General features: G+C 42.1%; 1 protein-coding gene and 1 non-coding gene across 2 annotated transcripts; both read right to left on the reverse strand.

The window, feature by feature from the left end:
- Positions 1–772: 772 nt before the first annotated feature.
- On the reverse strand, positions 773–898 carry LOC131084185 (U6atac minor spliceosomal RNA). The gene has a single exon (XR_009114525.1). It is a non-coding gene; the product is annotated as a U6atac minor spliceosomal RNA (small nuclear RNA).
- A 13904-nt stretch (positions 899–14802) lies between these two features.
- NPY2R (neuropeptide Y receptor Y2) lies at positions 14803–18263 on the reverse strand. Its single transcript, XM_058024235.1, has 2 exons — positions 16258–18263; positions 14803–15362 (listed from the first exon to the last, which is right to left on the reverse strand). Exon 1 carries the CDS (start codon positions 17472–17474, stop codon positions 16317–16319), a length of 1158 nt encoding a protein of 385 aa, XP_057880218.1. The 5' UTR covers positions 17475–18263; the 3' UTR covers positions 14803–15362; positions 16258–16316.
- Positions 18264–18672: the final 409 nt, after the last annotated feature.

The raw sequence follows: 18672 nt of genomic DNA on the forward strand, positions 1-18672 counted from the left end.
GGATGGATGGATGGATGGATGGATGGATGGATGGATGGATGGATGGATGGATGGATGGATGGGTGGATGGATGCAGGGCTTCTGTGCTCACCAGAAGCTCTTTTGGCACCTTCCCTCCTGTTCTTAGAGCCCACTCTGGCCAGGAGTACCTGCTGCTTTCCTTCCCACAGCATGGACTCAGAGCCAGGCAGGGGAGTGCAGGGCAATGGGCCACAGCTCTGTTCCCCATTGTGGGAAGGAGGGTAAAGCCTGCAAGAAGAAGGCAGAAAGGAATTTTACCAGATCACATCTGAAACCGGAATTTTACCTGTACTGCAAAGAAACCCCGAGTCAGTTCTGGCTGCACACCTGACAGCAGCATTTTGAAGTCTTCTGTAACCTACAGTAAGGGTTCTGTGCATTTGTGTCTATACCTCAAGTGCTGGGATAGACATGTTTATGCAATTCAATAGTCCAAAATATTTTTTAACAACCACCAGGGAATTTGGACAGGCAGCAACTTTAAATACTTGCCTTTTGCCTTGTCACGGAATCACAGAATATTCTGAGATGCAAGAGACCCATAAGGATCATTGATTCCAACTCCTGGCCCTGCACAGGACACCCCAAGAGTCACACCCTGTGCCTGAGAGCATTGTCCAAAAGCTTCTTGAACTCTGTCAGGCTTGGTGCTGTGACCGCTGCCCTGGGGAGCTGTTCCAGTGCCCAAACACCCTATGGGAGAACAACCTTTCCCTATATCCAACCTAAGCAGCTTATGCTGTTCTTTGGGTTAAACATGGTTAGATGCCACAAAGTAGGTGGCAGTGCCTTAACTGTATACATTTTGTACAGGCCACAAGGGCCTCTTCCATCCTTTTCAAGGGGAGTGTTGTTCTTCTTTCCTTTCACACAACACTCAAAAAAGGTCATAATTCAGAATTACCAAACATCCATAATTCATAAGACCAGACTTCCAAGTGAATAAACCTTGTCCTGCTTCTACCACCTACTTCAAACCTGCCATATGTCTCCTTGAGGTTTGAGGGGATGAGCACACATCCTATACCTTCACTTCTGCAATCAGAAGTCCTACTGAAAGGCACAGAGAAACCTGGACTATGAAAAATGGCATATAATCAGTAGCATGTAGCATCAGTCTGACTGACATGTGCCTACTGTCACTGCTCTTCCTGATTTTCCTTGTCTTCTGGGGGTGCAGAAGACAAGTTCTGTTTTCAGCCATCTCTTGATGTCAGCCCAACACCCTTCAAAAGCACCACAAGCATATTCACAGCAACACTACTAAATACAGACAGCAGAGGAATGATTTGGAAGCAGCAGTATTTCCCTGTTAGATTCTTGTGTCTCAGATAATGAGATGCATGATGCCTGCCTCATGCTGATAGCTGGGCTATTGCTTGCTTTTTATAAGAAATGATTTGCTGGTGAAAAGCCAATCAGCAAAATGCTGAATGTATTACTATGTAATTTCATGTGAAAATAGATAGAAACAGCCTGTATCCTTGGATAATAACTAAATATTGATTTTCTAGTAGTTGTTTTATCTTCCCCCAAATCATCATTTATTAATGGAGACAGTGCAGCCTCTGGTTTAAATAGGATTTGCTGAAGTTTAAGTCCCTATTTCTCTTACACTGCAGCTCTAAGTAAGCAAATGGTTAGTAGATCTTTCCATCAGTGGGCACAAGGCAAAGGTATTCCAGACTCTTATGGTGAAGGTCATGAGCTCCATTTTTTGAGAGAGACAGCAAAAAATAATTACAAGGTTCAGATGCAAAGAAACCAAGAAACACTAGTCCTTCATGCAACGTACATTTAAACCTTGAAATCTTTGCCCATGGAGTATTAAGTGCTTGAATAAGCATAAAAAGCAAGACAGGTTTGCTTGGACAAGTTGGCATTGAAATACAAGAATTTTGTAGCATTCAAGGATTTATTTAATATAAATTACCAATGTGCAGTGTGTGTAGCTCTGTAGAAAACAGGATATACTGGGGTGAGTTGTCATGATATGCCTGCTCTGTCACTATTCTCTCCCCATCAATTATTCACTTCTTCTGGCCCTCTGGGGTTAGACAGACCTTTCATTCAATCTTGTCTACTCATTTTGATGCTCTAAAAAATAAACTCCTACATTCTGTAAGTAATTTTCAGTTTGACCTTCTATACACAAAAGGTACAACCTCTGATACAGGAAAGACAATTGATGAAGAAAGAGCTTGTCTTATTACCTTGCTTGTGTCCCAGATGGTGAATAAAAATAAGTTGAGTCCACATTCAGAGTTCACATTTCTGAGTCAGCTATGAGGGAAAGTGAATGAATTTGAGCATAGGGCACCAAGAAGAAAAGAATAGTAAAGCAGAGAATCTAGCTTCATCTGTCTCCTACAATTCAATCAATCAATAAGTAAATTTCATTTTTTTAACTCTCTTGGCTGTTTCAAACTGAAATTGGACATTTTTGTCTCCCAGATTTTAAGGAGAGGCAGGATGCACTATTATTTGACTTCTTAGAACATGTAAAATTGCTGCCTTCCATGGCAAAGAAGAAAATCATGAAAGAAAATTAAGTGCTCTTGTTACTACAATACACTTAAATTAAAATCCTAAAATGTTCCTTACTAATGAAAAACATCAAGAAATCTCTCCTAGCTACATTAAAATGTAAAAATTTTATTGGAAATAGGTATTTCTCATAAGAACAGACAAGAGGCTTTGGTTTTCTGTATCCATTTTATTACCTTGACAATCTTAACATTAACCCTGCTCAGCTTACTCTCTCATCCGATGCAGTAGAAGAACCTCAGGGCTGCCAAGGCTTGAAGACTACAGAAATTAGCATCTGCATATATAAGATTATAATTTATCATGAAAACTCAACAAAAATTTTGTGAAATCATGTCACAATATGGAAGCTAGCTCCCAGAATGATGCTTTTCATTGTGGTAACTTTTGCAATGGACGCCTCTCCAGCTTGTTCCCAAATCTGTCTGGAGAATGGCTTTAAGTGGATGTCCAGCAGGAGTTTTGCCTTGTTCCAGTTATATGTTATGGTAGTCTCCTAACTCCTGACTCTCTCTTAGTGCCTCACTAAGAGAACCAAAAAATGTTAACCTTTGGGCATGATGGATGTTTGTGATGATTCTGTGACTAGTCTGAATCAGACAGATGGAGCGCTGTCATTCCTATGTGATTTGTCTCTCTGGAAGATCACGGGGTCACAGAATGGGTAAGGTTGGAAGGGGCCACAGTGGGCAGGGCCATCCCAGGGCACAAGGCACAGGATTGTGTCCAGAGGGTTCCTGTGTATCTCCAGTCAGGGAGACTCCACAACCTCTCTGGGCAACCTGTTACGGAGCACGATCACCTGCACAGTGAAGAACTTCTTCCTCATGTTCAGGTGGAACATCCTGTGCATCAGGTTCTGCGCAGTGTGCCTTGTCCTGTTGTTCAGCACCACTGAGCAGAGCCTGGATCTCTGATATTCTCCCTTCAGATACTGATAGACAAGGATGAGGTCCTCTCTCAGTCTTCTCGACACTGAACAGGCCCAGCTCCCTCAGCCCTTCCTCACAAAAGAGGAGGGTGATGCTCCAGTCCCTTCATCATCTTTGTTCCCCTCTAATGGACCACTCCAGGGCTTTATTGTCTCCCTGGAACTAGACATCACTCCAGATATGCCTCACCAGGGCTGAGCAGAGGGGCAGGATCACCTCTTTTGCTGTGCTGGCAATGACTTTCCAAATTCCTTTCCAGCATACCACTGGCCTTCTTGCCCACAAGGGCACATTGCTGCTCTATTGTCCCCAGAGCTGATGTCCAGAGGCTGGCCCCCAGCCTGTACTGATGCAGGGGATTACCCTTGCCCAGGTGCAGGACCTTGCCCAGGTGCAGGACCCTGCATGTGTCCTGGTTGAACTTCAGATGGTTCTTCTCTTCCCATCCCTCCACACTGTCAAGGTCCTTCTGAAGGGCCACATGGCACTCACAGTAGTGATAAACCCCACAAATGTTGAGGCAGAAGTGATGCCATCCTGGAAGAGATGCTTTCTTCTCCTTTTTGGCACATTTAAATGCCAAGTTTTATTTTTATTTGTCTTATTTTTACAGGAATGTGTATTGTAAAACACACTCATTGGGCCAACTGCTGCTCCTCTGCACCATTACAGAGCCAGAATAATCTCAGGAGAATTGAATGAAAGCACTATATTTCCCAAAAGAAGCGTGTACACAAGCACTCACAAATCAACCAGGCTGTAGTTTTACAGAAAATGGTTACAACAAAAGGAAGAATTCAATTTCAGCAAATGTTTTGATCATGTCTGCACATGGAATAATGAAAGAAACCCAAACAATACAGTCTGCTTCTTACTAGAGTCAATAATGCTATTAAATTACAAAGAGAAGAATTCACACCTACAGGTGTTTTTTCATGCTTTTTTGTTTACTTTTTCATCTGGTAAACTCTTACTGATCTTGTACTGCTGTTGACTCATAGTCAATATGTTTGTCTGAAAAAATATCTCCATGTCTCTATTTCACTTGAGCCTGTACCTCTTGTAGTTTCCACAGGATCCTATGGTTCTGAAGCTGGCTGCTTACTTTCTGCCAGTTCCACTGATAAAGAGCCCCAGGTCATGGAAAACAAGCAGCGCTTCTTGAACATCTTTGCTGCTGTTCTTCCTTTCAGAGAAAGAAGGAAAAAAAATCCAAGAAAAAAAGCTTTACCTAAGTTTGACTATTTTCTCTCTGTTTCTATGGGAACAAGAACAGATGAAGGAACAACTGCCAGCCATCAGCTGGATTGCTGAAACTCAAGCCAAAGGAAACTGGCTGCTGATGAGGAGCTTCAGGCTTCATTTGGACTGTCCACTGGGTTGCTAAATTTGCAATTTTGCAGTGTGGAGAAACAGGGAACTGCATCAGGTTTAAAACCAGTGAAAATAGTTTTTCCCTGGGATCTCTTCAAATCTTGTGACTTCTAGGACAAACTCAGAATAAAATATTTATTTTTACTAAAAGAAAGAACAGAAAGACTAGTAAACCTTCTTGCTCAATTAAATGCCCTTTAATTAAATGGTCAAATGCCCTTGAATGTTTTTTTTTTAAATTTTCATACTTAAAAAGGATGGAGATCAATAGATATCATCATTATCACAGATTGTCAACTCAAACACTTAACTGAGTGAAAAGGGTACTAACAGATATGGGGTTAACAGGCCTGAGAAAAGGCTCTTTTTATTACCCATCCCTGACCACAGCTCTAATCCCTGAGTCTGTTACCATTTCACACAGCTGTTCCTCTATAAAATCTGATCTCCTGGCTCTAAGACCTCAACTTCTCTTTTCTATCCCCATACCGTGTCATTTCGATCTCACTTGCAATAAAATCCCCCATCTTCCTGTTGTCCCATTTTCAGGCATCTCTGTTTCAATCTGCTACCCAAGAGCTTCCAGCCACGGGTTACTCACCAGCCTCTCTTCCCCTGTGCCCATTGCTGCTGGCAACAGCTGTGGCCACAGCCCTGGCTGCTCTCACTTGCAGAGCCCCTTTCTCCTGTGCCCTCCCTCCTGCCTCAGGAGGGCTTTCAGATGGAGGACACAAGTTCCATTTACCAATAATCCACCCAAACAAAGCTCCAAAGAGATAAAAGTAGGGCATATGAAAAAAATTCGTCATAGTGCTAACGTAGTGCTTTTCCTTTTATTGCCTCTGTCAGAAATTGAGCGTGAGGAAGGGAGAGTTCTTCAGGCTGGTGCCACGATGGGATATAAATGGTCTGAGTATTGCTATGTGCAGTGGAGCTACACTGACCTAATTTATGGCAGCTGAGAATCTGGTCACCAGCTTACATGCCTACTGTTCTGTTTATGCTTTGCTTTGGAAAACACCGGATGGAAGCATTTAGCTACATTTTGTGGTGGCAAAAAAAAGTGCGTAATACAAATTTCTGCATGAAAAAGACTTTTCCTTCTTTTCCAGGGGCTTACTCCATCATTTTCAGTTATATTTGCCAACATCTGGCTTTTTTCTCTCCTTTTAAAATATTGTTCTACTCCAATCAAGCATTGCTCAGGGGGGGAAAAAAGGAGAAGAAAAAGGATGGACAAGTCTCAGTGTTAGGCAGCTAATAACTTTGTATTAAACATAGCAAGTAACTGAGGGTAAAATAAGACATCAGGCTCGTCTTTAGTTTTTTTCCCCATGAAAAAGAATATTTTGGTCTGGTATAATTTTGCAGAGTTCAGTAGAGCTCCTAAGTATGGATTTACAAAGCAACCGTGACCTCAAGTGGCACACTGTTTGTCTGAATAAAATGCCTGCCAGTGTACACTAGGACTGAAGCACTCCTGAGTTGCTAGGTGCCACAGTGTTCAGATCCTGCAGGGTCTGCATTAAGTGCTTCCAAGATTATAAACAATGAGAACACATCTGTGCCTTAATAGCCTACATCTCCCTTTAGCCATTCTGCAGCCACATTATAAAAAGTATACTAGGAACACTGCCTAGGACCATACTTTGGTAATGAACTGTTTCAAAAATCAATTAAGCTGTGTGTGTTAATGGAAAATGTAAATCCAATGAATTGTTGAACTCTAATAGGCAATTCTCCCTGTGTAGATTTTGTCCTTCTCTAAAGCTGGATGCAGAAACTAGGCTGCTTTTTGGTGTTCAGGGTTGGCTTTCACCTCTTTCCATCTGAAAAGTGCCTAGTGAGAAACTGAAATCTGCATCAGGCAAAGGTTCTCAGGAGCCTCTGAGAGGATAAGACTCTAAATATGGGTGTATATTACTTTCAGACATAAAAAACTCATAAACTTCAATTTCAAATGCTGAGGTAGGTAGGTAGGTAGGTAGGTAGGTAGGTAGGTAGGTAGGTAGGTAGGTAGGATGAGAGTGGTCCTGGTTACACACTCAAGCCACCAAAATTATTGCTGAATGGTAAAACCTGACCTCCTGATGGCCAGGAGAGAAGTATCCAGTAGTGATCAGTGAAGTGGATCAGTGATCAGTGATCCCAGGAAAGGGAGCAGACCAAAAAACCTGGCTACGTGAGGGGCCCTCCCGCCTTTTCAGGAGGCTTATTGTGGTGAGATTCCAAATAGGGACTATAGACAAATACATGGTTTCTAAAATCCCCATGGAGATAGAGAAAGTAGCACCCATTTTTTTCCAAGTAAAAGTGGTAAAAGCCATTCTACATTGACATCCTAAGGTGTAGGCTGCAATGTAAGGAAAGAAGTGTGGCAAGATGTGCAAAGTACATCCTTTCCCCTGGCTTTGCTAGGTGTTAGTCTTAGGGAGACCTGCAGATGGACAAAGCTGTGGGTGAGCCAGGACTTCACCAAGGACCGTAGAGTGTCTGCAAGCTTTCCACCCTGAGAGTGTCCCAGCCTGTGTCTGAGAGAATGTATGCTTAATTAGGACTGCAAATTACCCAGGTCAAATGAAGGCCTCCTACTTGGCCACCTCCAGTCAGAGTGGTAGGACAGGTCCAATGAAATTTCAGTCGCGTGCTGCCAAGCATTCTGGGCAGGTTCTGTGATTTAAGGGCATGTACATCTAAAGGCATGACATGGTTTATTGGGAGATTTTCAAAGGAATAAAATGGAGTTGGAAGCATAAGTTCAAAAGCAACTGTCACCAAAATTTGCTTCTCTCTGTCTTTCAGCTCTTTTTGTAACACAAAGTTGAACAGTAAGCACATGAGCTGGCAGGAGTTCGGCTATAGACACCAACACCAAGAATCACAACAGTACAAAGATTAGAAGTGCACTTCAGTCTGGTAAAAGCAGTCTTAATAGTTAACCTCTTTCATCTGTTTTTCATCTCAGCAGCTGTGATCCTGGTCAGGTGTAACTTTGCTTTGGAAAACACCGGATGGAAGCATTTAGCTACATTTTGTGGTGGCAAATAAAAGTGCGTAATACAAATTTCTGCATGAAAAAGACTTTTCCTTCTTTTCCAGGGGCTTACTCCATCATTTTCAGTTATATTTGCCAACATCTGGCTTTTTCCTCTCCTTTTAAAATATTGTTCTACTCCAATCAAGCATTGCTCAGGGGGGGAGAAAAGGAGAAGAAAAAGGATGGACAAGTCTCAGTGTTAGGCAGCTAATAACTTTGTATTAAACATAGCAAGTAACTGAGGGTAAAATAAGACACCAAATGCATGTAGAAAATCAGTCATGCAGTTTCTAATCTGAAATCACGAGCACAGGAACAGAAAATGTCATCAGTGCTCTGACATTCCTCATTTTACTTATTCTTCTTTGATGAGTCAGCATTTCCTTTGTTTCAAACAGGAAGGCTTGCTGTGATAGAGCTGTAGTTCTATTTGCACTATTGGCTCTTTCCCACTGTTTGAATGTCACTTGTTTAGGATTTCTGAAGACATAAGGCTGTAAACAGACCATGAAGGATTGTCACTTTTAGATCCCAAGAGGAAAATCTCTTGTGTAGCAAACTGGGTGGGAAGATGGGCAAGCAAATATGAAAGGGGAGATATTCAGGGATGCTGTACAGTTCTGCCAGAATCACACAATGGCCTGTGTATTTTGTTTACCAGGATCCTCCCCTTTCAGCAGCAGAGCCTGCACTATGAGCACCTGTTTCCAGCAGAAGGGACAAGGACAAAATGAGTAAGTAAAATGTCTTCTTGAGCCAAAGTTCAGTATTTTTCAAGTCACATGACTGCCTCATCCTGCCATCTTGTCCTGTCAAGCAGCCATGCAGGATTTTCTGCTGCTTTACTAATGCTAAATTACTGGGCTTTGCATAGTTATTTGACGAATCATTAGTTTGGGGCTTTATTCAGAAATCAAGATTTAAGCATTATGCAGCCACATACTCTAATTTCCTTCATAATAGTTCCAAGCTTTCCATATATATACAATCTCACAGAGAGAGAGAGAGAGAAATTTTCTGGTATCACCCGTATTATGTCTCAGAGAAGTAGCAAACTGAGCAACAAAAATGATGAATTGGATTTTTTTTTATGGACTGGAACAGCTATATTCTACCACAGGAAAGTCAGAGAAGCTAGAAATTAGCTGTATCATACATATGCAACAGATGCTTATGACATTATGGAGTGTTCCAGGACTTTGTCAGGAACAGATAAATAATAAACACAACGTAGAAGTTGCTACATGCTCTTATAGCCCAAGATGGAAGAAGAGATCAGGAGAGATACTGCATAGTAGTTTATCAAGAGTAAGACAAAATACCATTGGGGTTTACAGCTAACTTAAGAGTCAGAAAGGCAGCTTCTTCTAAGGTTTAAAATCAGAATTCATGGCACAGGCACAAGTACTAAGGGGGGAAGCATGATGAATGGCGTAGATAAATCAGAAAGCATACTTTCAGGGAATATTGCAAGCTTAGGCTTTTGAATAGCAATTATGGAGAGCATGATTTTTCATTTCAATTTATGTCCTGGTAATCAATTATACACTGAGCTGGATATAAGCCCTTTTGCTGCCCCATTAGAAGAAAACAAGCAAATAAAATAAGGATTCTGAATGCAATGAGTCCTCTTCCTCTCTTTTCTCTACCTTTGATTCCAGTTATCTGAGATAACCATGGAATTTTAACTTGGAAGAAAGCAAACTTGCTATGCACAGTGAGAATGACTTTATTATAGCTTCACCCTTGCATAATTTTTAGTTCAACTTGTCCTTGCAATCATTCCTCTGGCTTAATATGCCTCGTGAGAGATCTCAACACTGAAAACCATAGTGTATCCCTAATGCTGAATTTTCACCTGTCACCTAGAGAAGCAGGAATTAAACTGGAAGAGGTGTCTTGATTCCTGCACATCACACTGGCCTGAACAAGTTCTGTGTGGTTCTGTGCATCTTCCTCATGCTGTGGTGACAGAGGAGAGGTTTGCTGCTGCACACCCCCATCCCACCACGGCTGCCCCCAGCTCTGTCTTAAAGCATTTATATTTTGCAAAACCACCCATCAGCCAGTGTTAGTGTCAGTACAAGAACATTAACACTTCTTATCTGTAAAACATTTTTCCCCATGGATCTCCCTGCCAGTTCAGTTCTGGAATGAGTAGTACAGCCGATGGAGGCACAGAGAAGAAATGCACTGCCAAAGTGCCAGTCTACCACCACAAACTCCACATATTAATGTGAAGTGGCCATCAGCCTTTGGTGCCTCAGGCCACTTCAGTGTTCCAGAGAGTGGGAGGTACAAGAGCAAGTTTGAATCAGGGCTAAGGATGAGCTCCCTGAGGGGAATTGCCACAGCAACCCTGTCATCACTCACTGCCCTCAGTCTCCCTGTGACAGGGAGAGTTGCCTGTGCTCAGTCCAAGGGCACCTGTGAAACACTTTCTGTCAGCTCTGTTTGAGAGCTTCTCTGGAAGCTGGGCTATGCTGAACTGGAGAGGCAGCAGACATGTGGCACTTGCACACTTACAACTTGTGGAGCTGTCTACAGTGCAACCAGGATGAAGGATGCTGCCAAATGCAACGTGCTGCTTTGTCCTCACAGCAGCATAAACCGAGATTCAAAGCACTGAAAAACTGAAAAATATTTTCCCAGCTCAGCTCAGGATTCTGGGAGCAATCCTCAGAATCCCCTGAGAAAGGGTGTCTCAGCTGCAGCTCCAGCCCTCAGGTTTGATTTGGGGAGCAGCTGTAGCCGTGCTCTGCTGAGATGGGCTTGCTCCAAGCCAGAGTGCAACAAGAGCAAGGCTGGCTGTTTCACCAGCTTGGCTACCTTAAATAGATTTCTAAGTCACAGTACTGCCAACAAACTTTAAAATCCAGCTGGCTACAAATAGCTGATTTTGAAGGATGCTAAAAATAGGAGAATTGTCTTAAATTTCTCTTTTTCTATGCAAACTTGAAGGGATAGAAATTTTTTGACCTAATAAATGTTTAAGCATGGATTCTGTTGTTGAAGATATCATCCATAGCAGAGTTAGTAGATTATGAGGGTTGTGAAACGTGCAAATAAAAGTCTGTTTCATATAAACTCCAGTTTATATGAATTCAATACTCCAATTCAGCTGCAGGTCCAAGAGGCAAACTACAGCCTTTTCTCCTATGCAGATCAGCAAAACAAAAATTATAATCATGTTTTAGAGCTACACTGTGCCTCCATCCATCCATCAGATACCTAATTCCACCGTCTTCAAGTTTTAGAGTTTGAAGCTCTCTTCCTTCCACAGGAGCTCAGTGAAGTCTGAGAGGGAAAGATTTTAATACAAGCACCAATTTTTTCATATATCCCATCTGAAATGAGCTTATGAGGATCTTGTATGCATTATTCATCCCATATCCTGGCTAGAATTAATAAAACATCCATTGCTCCTGATACCTTATCAGTACAGAGCTGTTCAGCTGTATGGCATTTAGGTGGAGTAATGTACACATCCGGGTTTACTGGCTCAAGAACATGATGTGAGTTCTAAGGCTCAAACAATCACAGGAATTTCTTCTGAAAGTTCCTCAGTTTCCCCGGGCAACGCTGTCCCTCGTACATATGTCTTCATTTGGCCTGGTTTCATTTCTACACGTTTCTCTCACTGCCCTGACTAAAGGAAGAACAAAAGTCTATAAATCAATGACATCTTCACCAGCCTCGTTTTTGCTCTCTCTTTCTTTCTTCTTGAAGCAGCAGCTCATCCTGTGAATTTCTTACCATCCTGTGACTTTCTTACTTCTCCAGCTTTACCAGCCTCAAAGTTCTTCACTACACTTGTACTAATGTCCTTTAAAATGACAGCCAATTGGAAATATGAAAATCACTACTGATTGCATAAATAAGCATTTGTAGTGCAGTATACCGGTCTTTAGCAAAACCAATCTTGCATGGATTTACATACATCTCGTAGCTTTTCAGGGCAAAGAAGCTGTAATTAGGCACAAAGTAGTTTCCCCTATTGTGGAGTGGCATTTATAATGACGGTATTAGGTAAATAACTCAGGCATCCAAAGACAAAATTCATCCCTTAAGGTCATGATCTGGATTAAAGTAAGAAAATCCTGAAGAGAGTTTAGAAACTATGAAGCAAGGAAATTGATTATACTAATCAGTGAATTCAGTGAATTTTTTGTAGTCTGACTGATGAAATGCAGGTAGTATTTTCCATTCTGTTATTTCTCTTAGTGTCATCTAACTTATTGGTATGTTTACAAGGTGTGTATATCCACTGCACATTGTATAGAAGCAGGGTTATACAGACAGACAACTACTTTCTACAGAACAACTTTTGCACAGCTCTCATGTACAATTTATATATAAATAGATATGCATATAAAACCCATTTTCTGTCAGGGCTTAGTCCTGCTTATGGCCTCAAATCTATTTTTTTCTCAGATTAACAATCTGAGAAAATCTTTCTGTTCAGTCATAGGCAGCAGCCGTGAGTGGAGATCACAATTCTCAGTGAAGGCTACTTACTCACAGGGCCCAGTGAGAGGGTTCAGCACTGTCCCCACTTACCAAAAGCTCATCTTCACTGGCTTCCCACAAAACCCGAGCAAACTCACTTGGGATTGCTTCTCCACTTGCAGCATTGCCCTGTGCAGGCAATGTGATTTTAGCACCTGTCCAGAAGCAGCAGAGCGCTGTGCTCTCCTCCAAGGCAAACGCACGACAGCCTCAGCAAAGTGCACGAGTGCAGCTCTTCTGCCTCCAGGCTTGGGCTGCCTGGTGCCCAGCCGGAGCTGGGAGAGCACAGCGCTGCAGCTGCACCTATGGAATAACGTGATGCTGTTGAGTCAGGGAGGGAAAGAAAGACTCCAGTCTTCAGGTGGATCAGAAGGCAAAGGCATTTAATGAAAGCAGCAGGTCTTTTATAATGCGACTCGCTAAGGTGATACTGGATTGGTCTCAAAGTAGAAACATCTCACTCTGTTGGTGAGCTGTGAATAGCAGACTCTGGAGAACCGTATCTATAACAGCCACAGAGAGAGAGATAATAATTGTTTTAATTCTTCCTCTAAGATTCCCAGACTCAGCCTGGGAGAAATTATCTCTGTTCTTTCTTCGACTGAACTGAGAATATCCACAATAAGGGACCATTCAGGACTGCGCTGCTGCCAGAGACTGGAGACACATTTCTGCCAGTAAAACTTGCAAGGCATCAAAACATCTTCTTCCACGGAGGCCAAGAGAAAATTGATGACCAGCTAGGATCCTACATCACATCTGATGGCATCTATGTGGTGGATAGGTCTCATTTCTGTAATATCAAAGATCAGCATGGCACTAGTCCCAGTGAGTTCATCCTGCCTCTGCTGCAGTATTTTATAGTAGATGTACTCATGGAGAATAAGGGAGGAGGCCTAGCCTAAATTGTCTGTACCTGTTCTGATATCCTTGTCCCTGAACCTGAGTGCCATGCAAAGGTCGTAAGTTCCTGCCCATAAAACCATGATATTCAATGTTTAATTGAACAATAGAACAGCTCTGAAAAGAAATACTTTGCTGCAGTGTGCTGGCTAGGTCACACTGATGAGAACTGAGTTACGTTAGTTCAAATTCTTGCTCTGAACCAATGGTGACATTTCCTTTTGGATGGGATGCCCTGCTGCCCACTAGCAAATTATGCAATGGGTGAACGCCGCTGTTATTCTTTGGCTTTGTATGAAACCTGTACCTAAGCAACAGGAAAAGAATATAATGCCTTGAAAATATCATTAAAGCACGAATAGGTGAATGGGGAGACCTGGATCCTGGTTCATATTTCAGGCAAAACAGAGTGTCCCCTGCAGACTTTACAGTCCAGTGGTCAGTTATTGCTTACAGGTTCACTTTCCCTTACAGGGAAATGGGGATGAACCCTGAATTTCCAGATCCTTCTTTGGGGCAACCCCGAGGGATATTGCTACATCATTGCTTTTGATGATAAAATGCTGTGTTTTCCTAGGGACATCCCTAGTGATGGGTACTAAAGTGTGCAGCTGTGCTCGTGCAGGAGCCAGGTCCCAGGGGTGACTAAGCCATGCAAGAGGCACAAGTCAGTGCTGGCTCTTCCACATCCCCTCTTCAAGTGCCAGTGGGAAAATCCACACCTTGAATGGGACACTGAGCATGGGTTTGTTGCCCTAAAACAGGCACTGACCAAGGCAGAGAGGAAAGCCATGCAGTAAATTAGTGCACCAGTTCTGGCTCAGCACGATGGCTGCAGAGAAAGCTCAGGAAGCCATAAAATAAAGATGCCATGAAATAAATGGAAAGATTATTTGTAATTAATTGCTCTTATACAGGATGATGTAAAGCAGACTTAAAATTACAGAGAATTAGTCTGGCAATTGTAGATTTTGCACACACTGTCATGGTTACTTCAAAACTGTCTATACACCACACTCTAACAGGCTTAAAGGAGTTGAAAACAGAACTTTTAAATCATTTGCGTTTTAAATAAAGGAGGCTATTTGTAGTAATAATACTTTTGATGAAGGGTTCAGAGTCAAGTGATACATGTGATTGATGTCCATAATAATTGCACACTTCTATAATCCTTCCTCACCCATAAGAGTTTTATATTTTGGGTATTATTAATATTCAGATAAAAATAACTTGTAGGCAATATCATGTCCTGAACATGGTGGAGAATTAATCTATTTTTGTACAACTGTTTAAGAATGATGGATACTTTTTTCTGCTCGAGTAAACACTAGCTAATTCTCTAGACCTCTCTTTTCTGCTCATGAAAATCCAAGTCCAAATGATTTCATGGGTATTTAAAGGATGGTGCCAAATACTGAATACATAAAGATGAATTTCTCCACTTGATAACGACCTGATACCATTCATTACATTGCAAAATTTCAGCACTCGAGTTTTATTGGGTTTTAATTTGTAAGAGAGAACATAATGAATTTAGGAACAACAAAAAATGCAAGGAAAAAATGAGGCTGCTGAAATGTAGCCATCAAACTAGACTTCAAGTGAAAATATCACACTTGTTTTTATTCTAGATAAGCAAGAGGGCAGCTGGGAATAAACATGGATTGAAATTTTCTTCATCTCTTTAATGAGTTCAAAGAGGCTTAACAAAGACATAGAAGAGTTGAACATTGCTGTGTACAACACGGTAAACAGATTAAAATTTTATACCTGAGCAAAAAAGGAATTTAACTATTAACTACAGCATGCAGAATAACTGATAAGTTATCACATAAACATAGCATACTGTTATTAGGTTACAGTCATTCAGATGTTCTTAATTTTCACAAAGGCTAAAGATGGAAAAAGCTCCGAGACGAGATGAGTATGTGACATAAAACCACAATAAGGAAAAGCACTTTACCATCTAGCAGCCTTTCCAGAGGATCAGAATTATCTGCTGTTTTATTATCCAGGCAGAAGCAGCCACAATTCAAAGCCTGTGGAGTTAATAACACATTAGACATTTAAGAAGGTCCTGAAAATGAAAATATTAGCAGTTTATGAAGAGCTCACAGAAGACCTGAGCCTGCATTCCCTGCCCTCAAATGCCACTTTGAATCACTGCATTTGTGAGCTGTTCCCAGAGCAGAATGAAAGGCAGGAATCTGCAGGGAATGACTGATCAAGTCACAGGCTCGTGATTTTCTCACCAGCATAAACTCCAATTCTTAAGGGACAAATTTTTACCCCATTCGATTGGCCAAAACCCACATTCCATTTTATGTAGAAACTTGACCTTTCCTCTCACTGAATCCAGTACTTGGGTGAGTTTTGTTTCTCTTTTCTCTTCTGTTTTCACCATCTAATCTATTTCAAATGCTATGGCTTGAAATAGTCTAGCAGAAGTCAAAAAGAACTTGTAACATATTTCTCTTCTTAATTCCCTTGTCTTTGCAAATAATGCCTGTAGGACAGAAAGTGCCTGAAAAGTTTGAGGTTTAACCAACACAGATTCTCCCACCAGACATGTTTCTTTCTCCTGGCAGACTTCTGCATTCCTTGACTTTCACATCAAATATAAAAACTACCCACTCCCACCACCAATGTTCCTATGCTACAAATCAGCCATTTGCCTTCCTCCAGCAAAACCAGCAAACCCTGCACTTGTCATTTAGACTTGACAAGAAGATATGGGAGGGATGGAAGAGTTTTATATTTACCCTGTTAGAGACAGCCATAAACTAAGCCTCTCCCTTTTACTTCCTTGAAATTGTATATTTACATACTCTTGGCATCAGTCAACTCCCCTCAAATCATAATACCTGCCTTGACTTTCATGCTACTGTTCTTTCACCATTTATTAATAAAACTACGCATTGAAAATGCATGTACCAAAATGGGTTCATCCCTTTGTCCACAACATACTCATTTCTTCTTTACAGTCAGACATCTTAGACATCAGTAGGTTGCGTGAAAGAGTCCCCAGGGAACTGAATCCTCTTGGCTTCTAGCTTCTTCCTGGCTTTGAAAGCTGCCGATACTTCGGGGTGGATGGAGTCCAGCCGCTGCTCACACTGGAAGGCCGTGAGGAAGGCCGTCCTGTAGTTGTTGTTCATCCAGCCATAGAGGAGGGGGTTAGCAAACGTGGAGCACATGGCAATGACATGGAACACCGTGTAGATCAGTTTGTACTCTTTCAGGTCTAACACCTGACTGTCAATGTCACTGACCAGCTGGAAGGTGTGAAAGGGCAGCCAGCTGACAGCGAACACCACAACCACGCACACCAGCATCTTGGTGGTTTTCCGGCGCCGGTGGTGATAGTGGTCATTCCCTGCCCCGGGGCTAACGTGGTTCTTGAGCTTGGTCCAAATACGGATGTAGGCATAGGAGATGACTGCCAGAGGCAGAACGTACTGGATCAGGAGCATGGAGATGCTGTAGATGGTGCCATAGTTGAGCTGCCCCTCCCCTGGCCACTTCTCAGAGCAGACCACAATCTTGAAGTCAGGAATGATCTCAATCAACGAGTACTCACGGAAGATGGCCAGAGGACTTGCCAGCAGGGCACTGACTGCCCAGGCAACTCCTATAATCAGGAAGCTGATCCGCTTAGAGATTCTGCTTTCCAAGTGGTAGACGATGCAGCGGTGACGATCCAGAGCGATCACGGTCAAAGTGACAGTGGACACGTGGACAGCAAGGGCCTGGGCATAGGGCACCAGGTGGCACAACACCGGGCCCAGCTTCCATTCGCCCAGGAGCGTATAAACCAAAGTGAAGGGCAGGCACAGCGTGTTCACCAGCAGGTCAGCCACTGCCAGGTTGGCAATGAAGAAGTTAGTCACTGTGCGCATGCTCTTGAACTTGATGATCACGTGGATCACGAGGGAGTTTCCGATCACTCCCAGCAGGATGATGGAGCAGTAGGCAAAGATGAGAATTATCTGTACTTCAACAAGTGTTGTGCTGTCCTTCAGTTCTGGTTTAGGGTCCAGAGCCAATTCGTTGAGTGGTGTGGTGTATCTTGTCAAGTACAGCTTAGTGAACAGCTCCATTTTCATTTCATCTGTCTGGTTGTCCTCACCTACTGCTTCCAGGGGCCCCATCCTCGCAGCAGCCTGGTCTGAGCCACAGAGCTGCCCTGAAAACAAAACAGTACAAGAGCAAGTGGAGAAATTGGTCCACGTGGGCTAAGACAAGAAGCAGAGAGCTAAAGCTACACCTCTTTCCTAACCCACAAGCTACATTGCAGGATTAAGAGATCTGTCTTAATACATTTGAATTCTCTTGCCCTTACATTTTGAAGGCTGATCCAGTAATATTATTTAGGCATGACTCCTGCTGAAAATTGGAACAGATTTCAAAAGCATTCCAAAGACAAAGTTTGCCTAAGTAAATGCAGAAGGATTAAGATCCTGCTGGGTAGCATATCATTTTTTTTACAATCCACTACATAAAACTAGTGCTTATTTAGCACAAATCTTCCAGTAAAATCTATGGGAATTCTACATGGAACAGCACCATCCAGACTGTTATTAGCATAATAATCTTCCAGCTTTTCCTTAATGAAAAGTGTTTCCTTTAAATAGTTACTAAATTCTTACAGGTTTATGCCCTTCCTTAACATCAGTGAACTAATTGCTGGGATCTTTCTTTAAGAAACTTTGTTTTACAATAGTTTGTGCCATGAGGCAAATAAAAAATACCACAGAAACAGAACGGAAATAATAGCATTTCTTTGAAATGACTGCATAACTTATTCATGCTGAAATCAATTCAAGAAACAATTCAAACACATTTATACATGATATTTCATTTCTGTGTGATGTTTCAGAAAACAGAGCTCCTTGGAGGCTGCCAATCAGGCATTCATTTCTGACTGCAGTCATAGCGAAGAGCAAATCATTCCCCTGCTGAACTCAGTAAGAATTTCACCACTGGCATAAAAATCACTATTTTTTCCCCTTCCTTACACAGGCTGAGCCAAATTCTGTGCTACCCTAAGACTTTGGTAGGCACAATATATGAATGGTTTATAATCAGTTGCTGACTTGAACTTCAGTCCAATGTGAAAAAGTACATGTCCCCATGAAAACTGCCCAGAGCATGGGGGGCATGCTAACCAAGAACCGAGAACCTGGCCTTTCCTTGGCCTGGGAAAATAATAAGAAATTACCAGTGCCAAGCAAACTCACCAATAAAACACCACTGTTTGCCACCAAGGGGAAAGGCAGCCCTGAGTTACTCACTCGACTTCCCCGTTCATTACCTTCCCTAAGGAAAGCAAACATAGAGAAGAAATGT

Source organism: Melospiza georgiana, chromosome 5, assembly GCF_028018845.1.
Source record: "Melospiza georgiana isolate bMelGeo1 chromosome 5, bMelGeo1.pri, whole genome shotgun sequence".
NCBI classification, from domain to species: domain Eukaryota; kingdom Metazoa; phylum Chordata; class Aves; order Passeriformes; family Passerellidae; genus Melospiza; species Melospiza georgiana.

Bases quoted from the DNA above. Each gene is read 5' to 3' on its own strand.
- NPY2R (XM_058024235.1), bottom strand. From the start codon at position 17,474: ATGGGGCCCCTGGAAGCAGTAGGTGAGGACAACCAGACAGATGAAATG.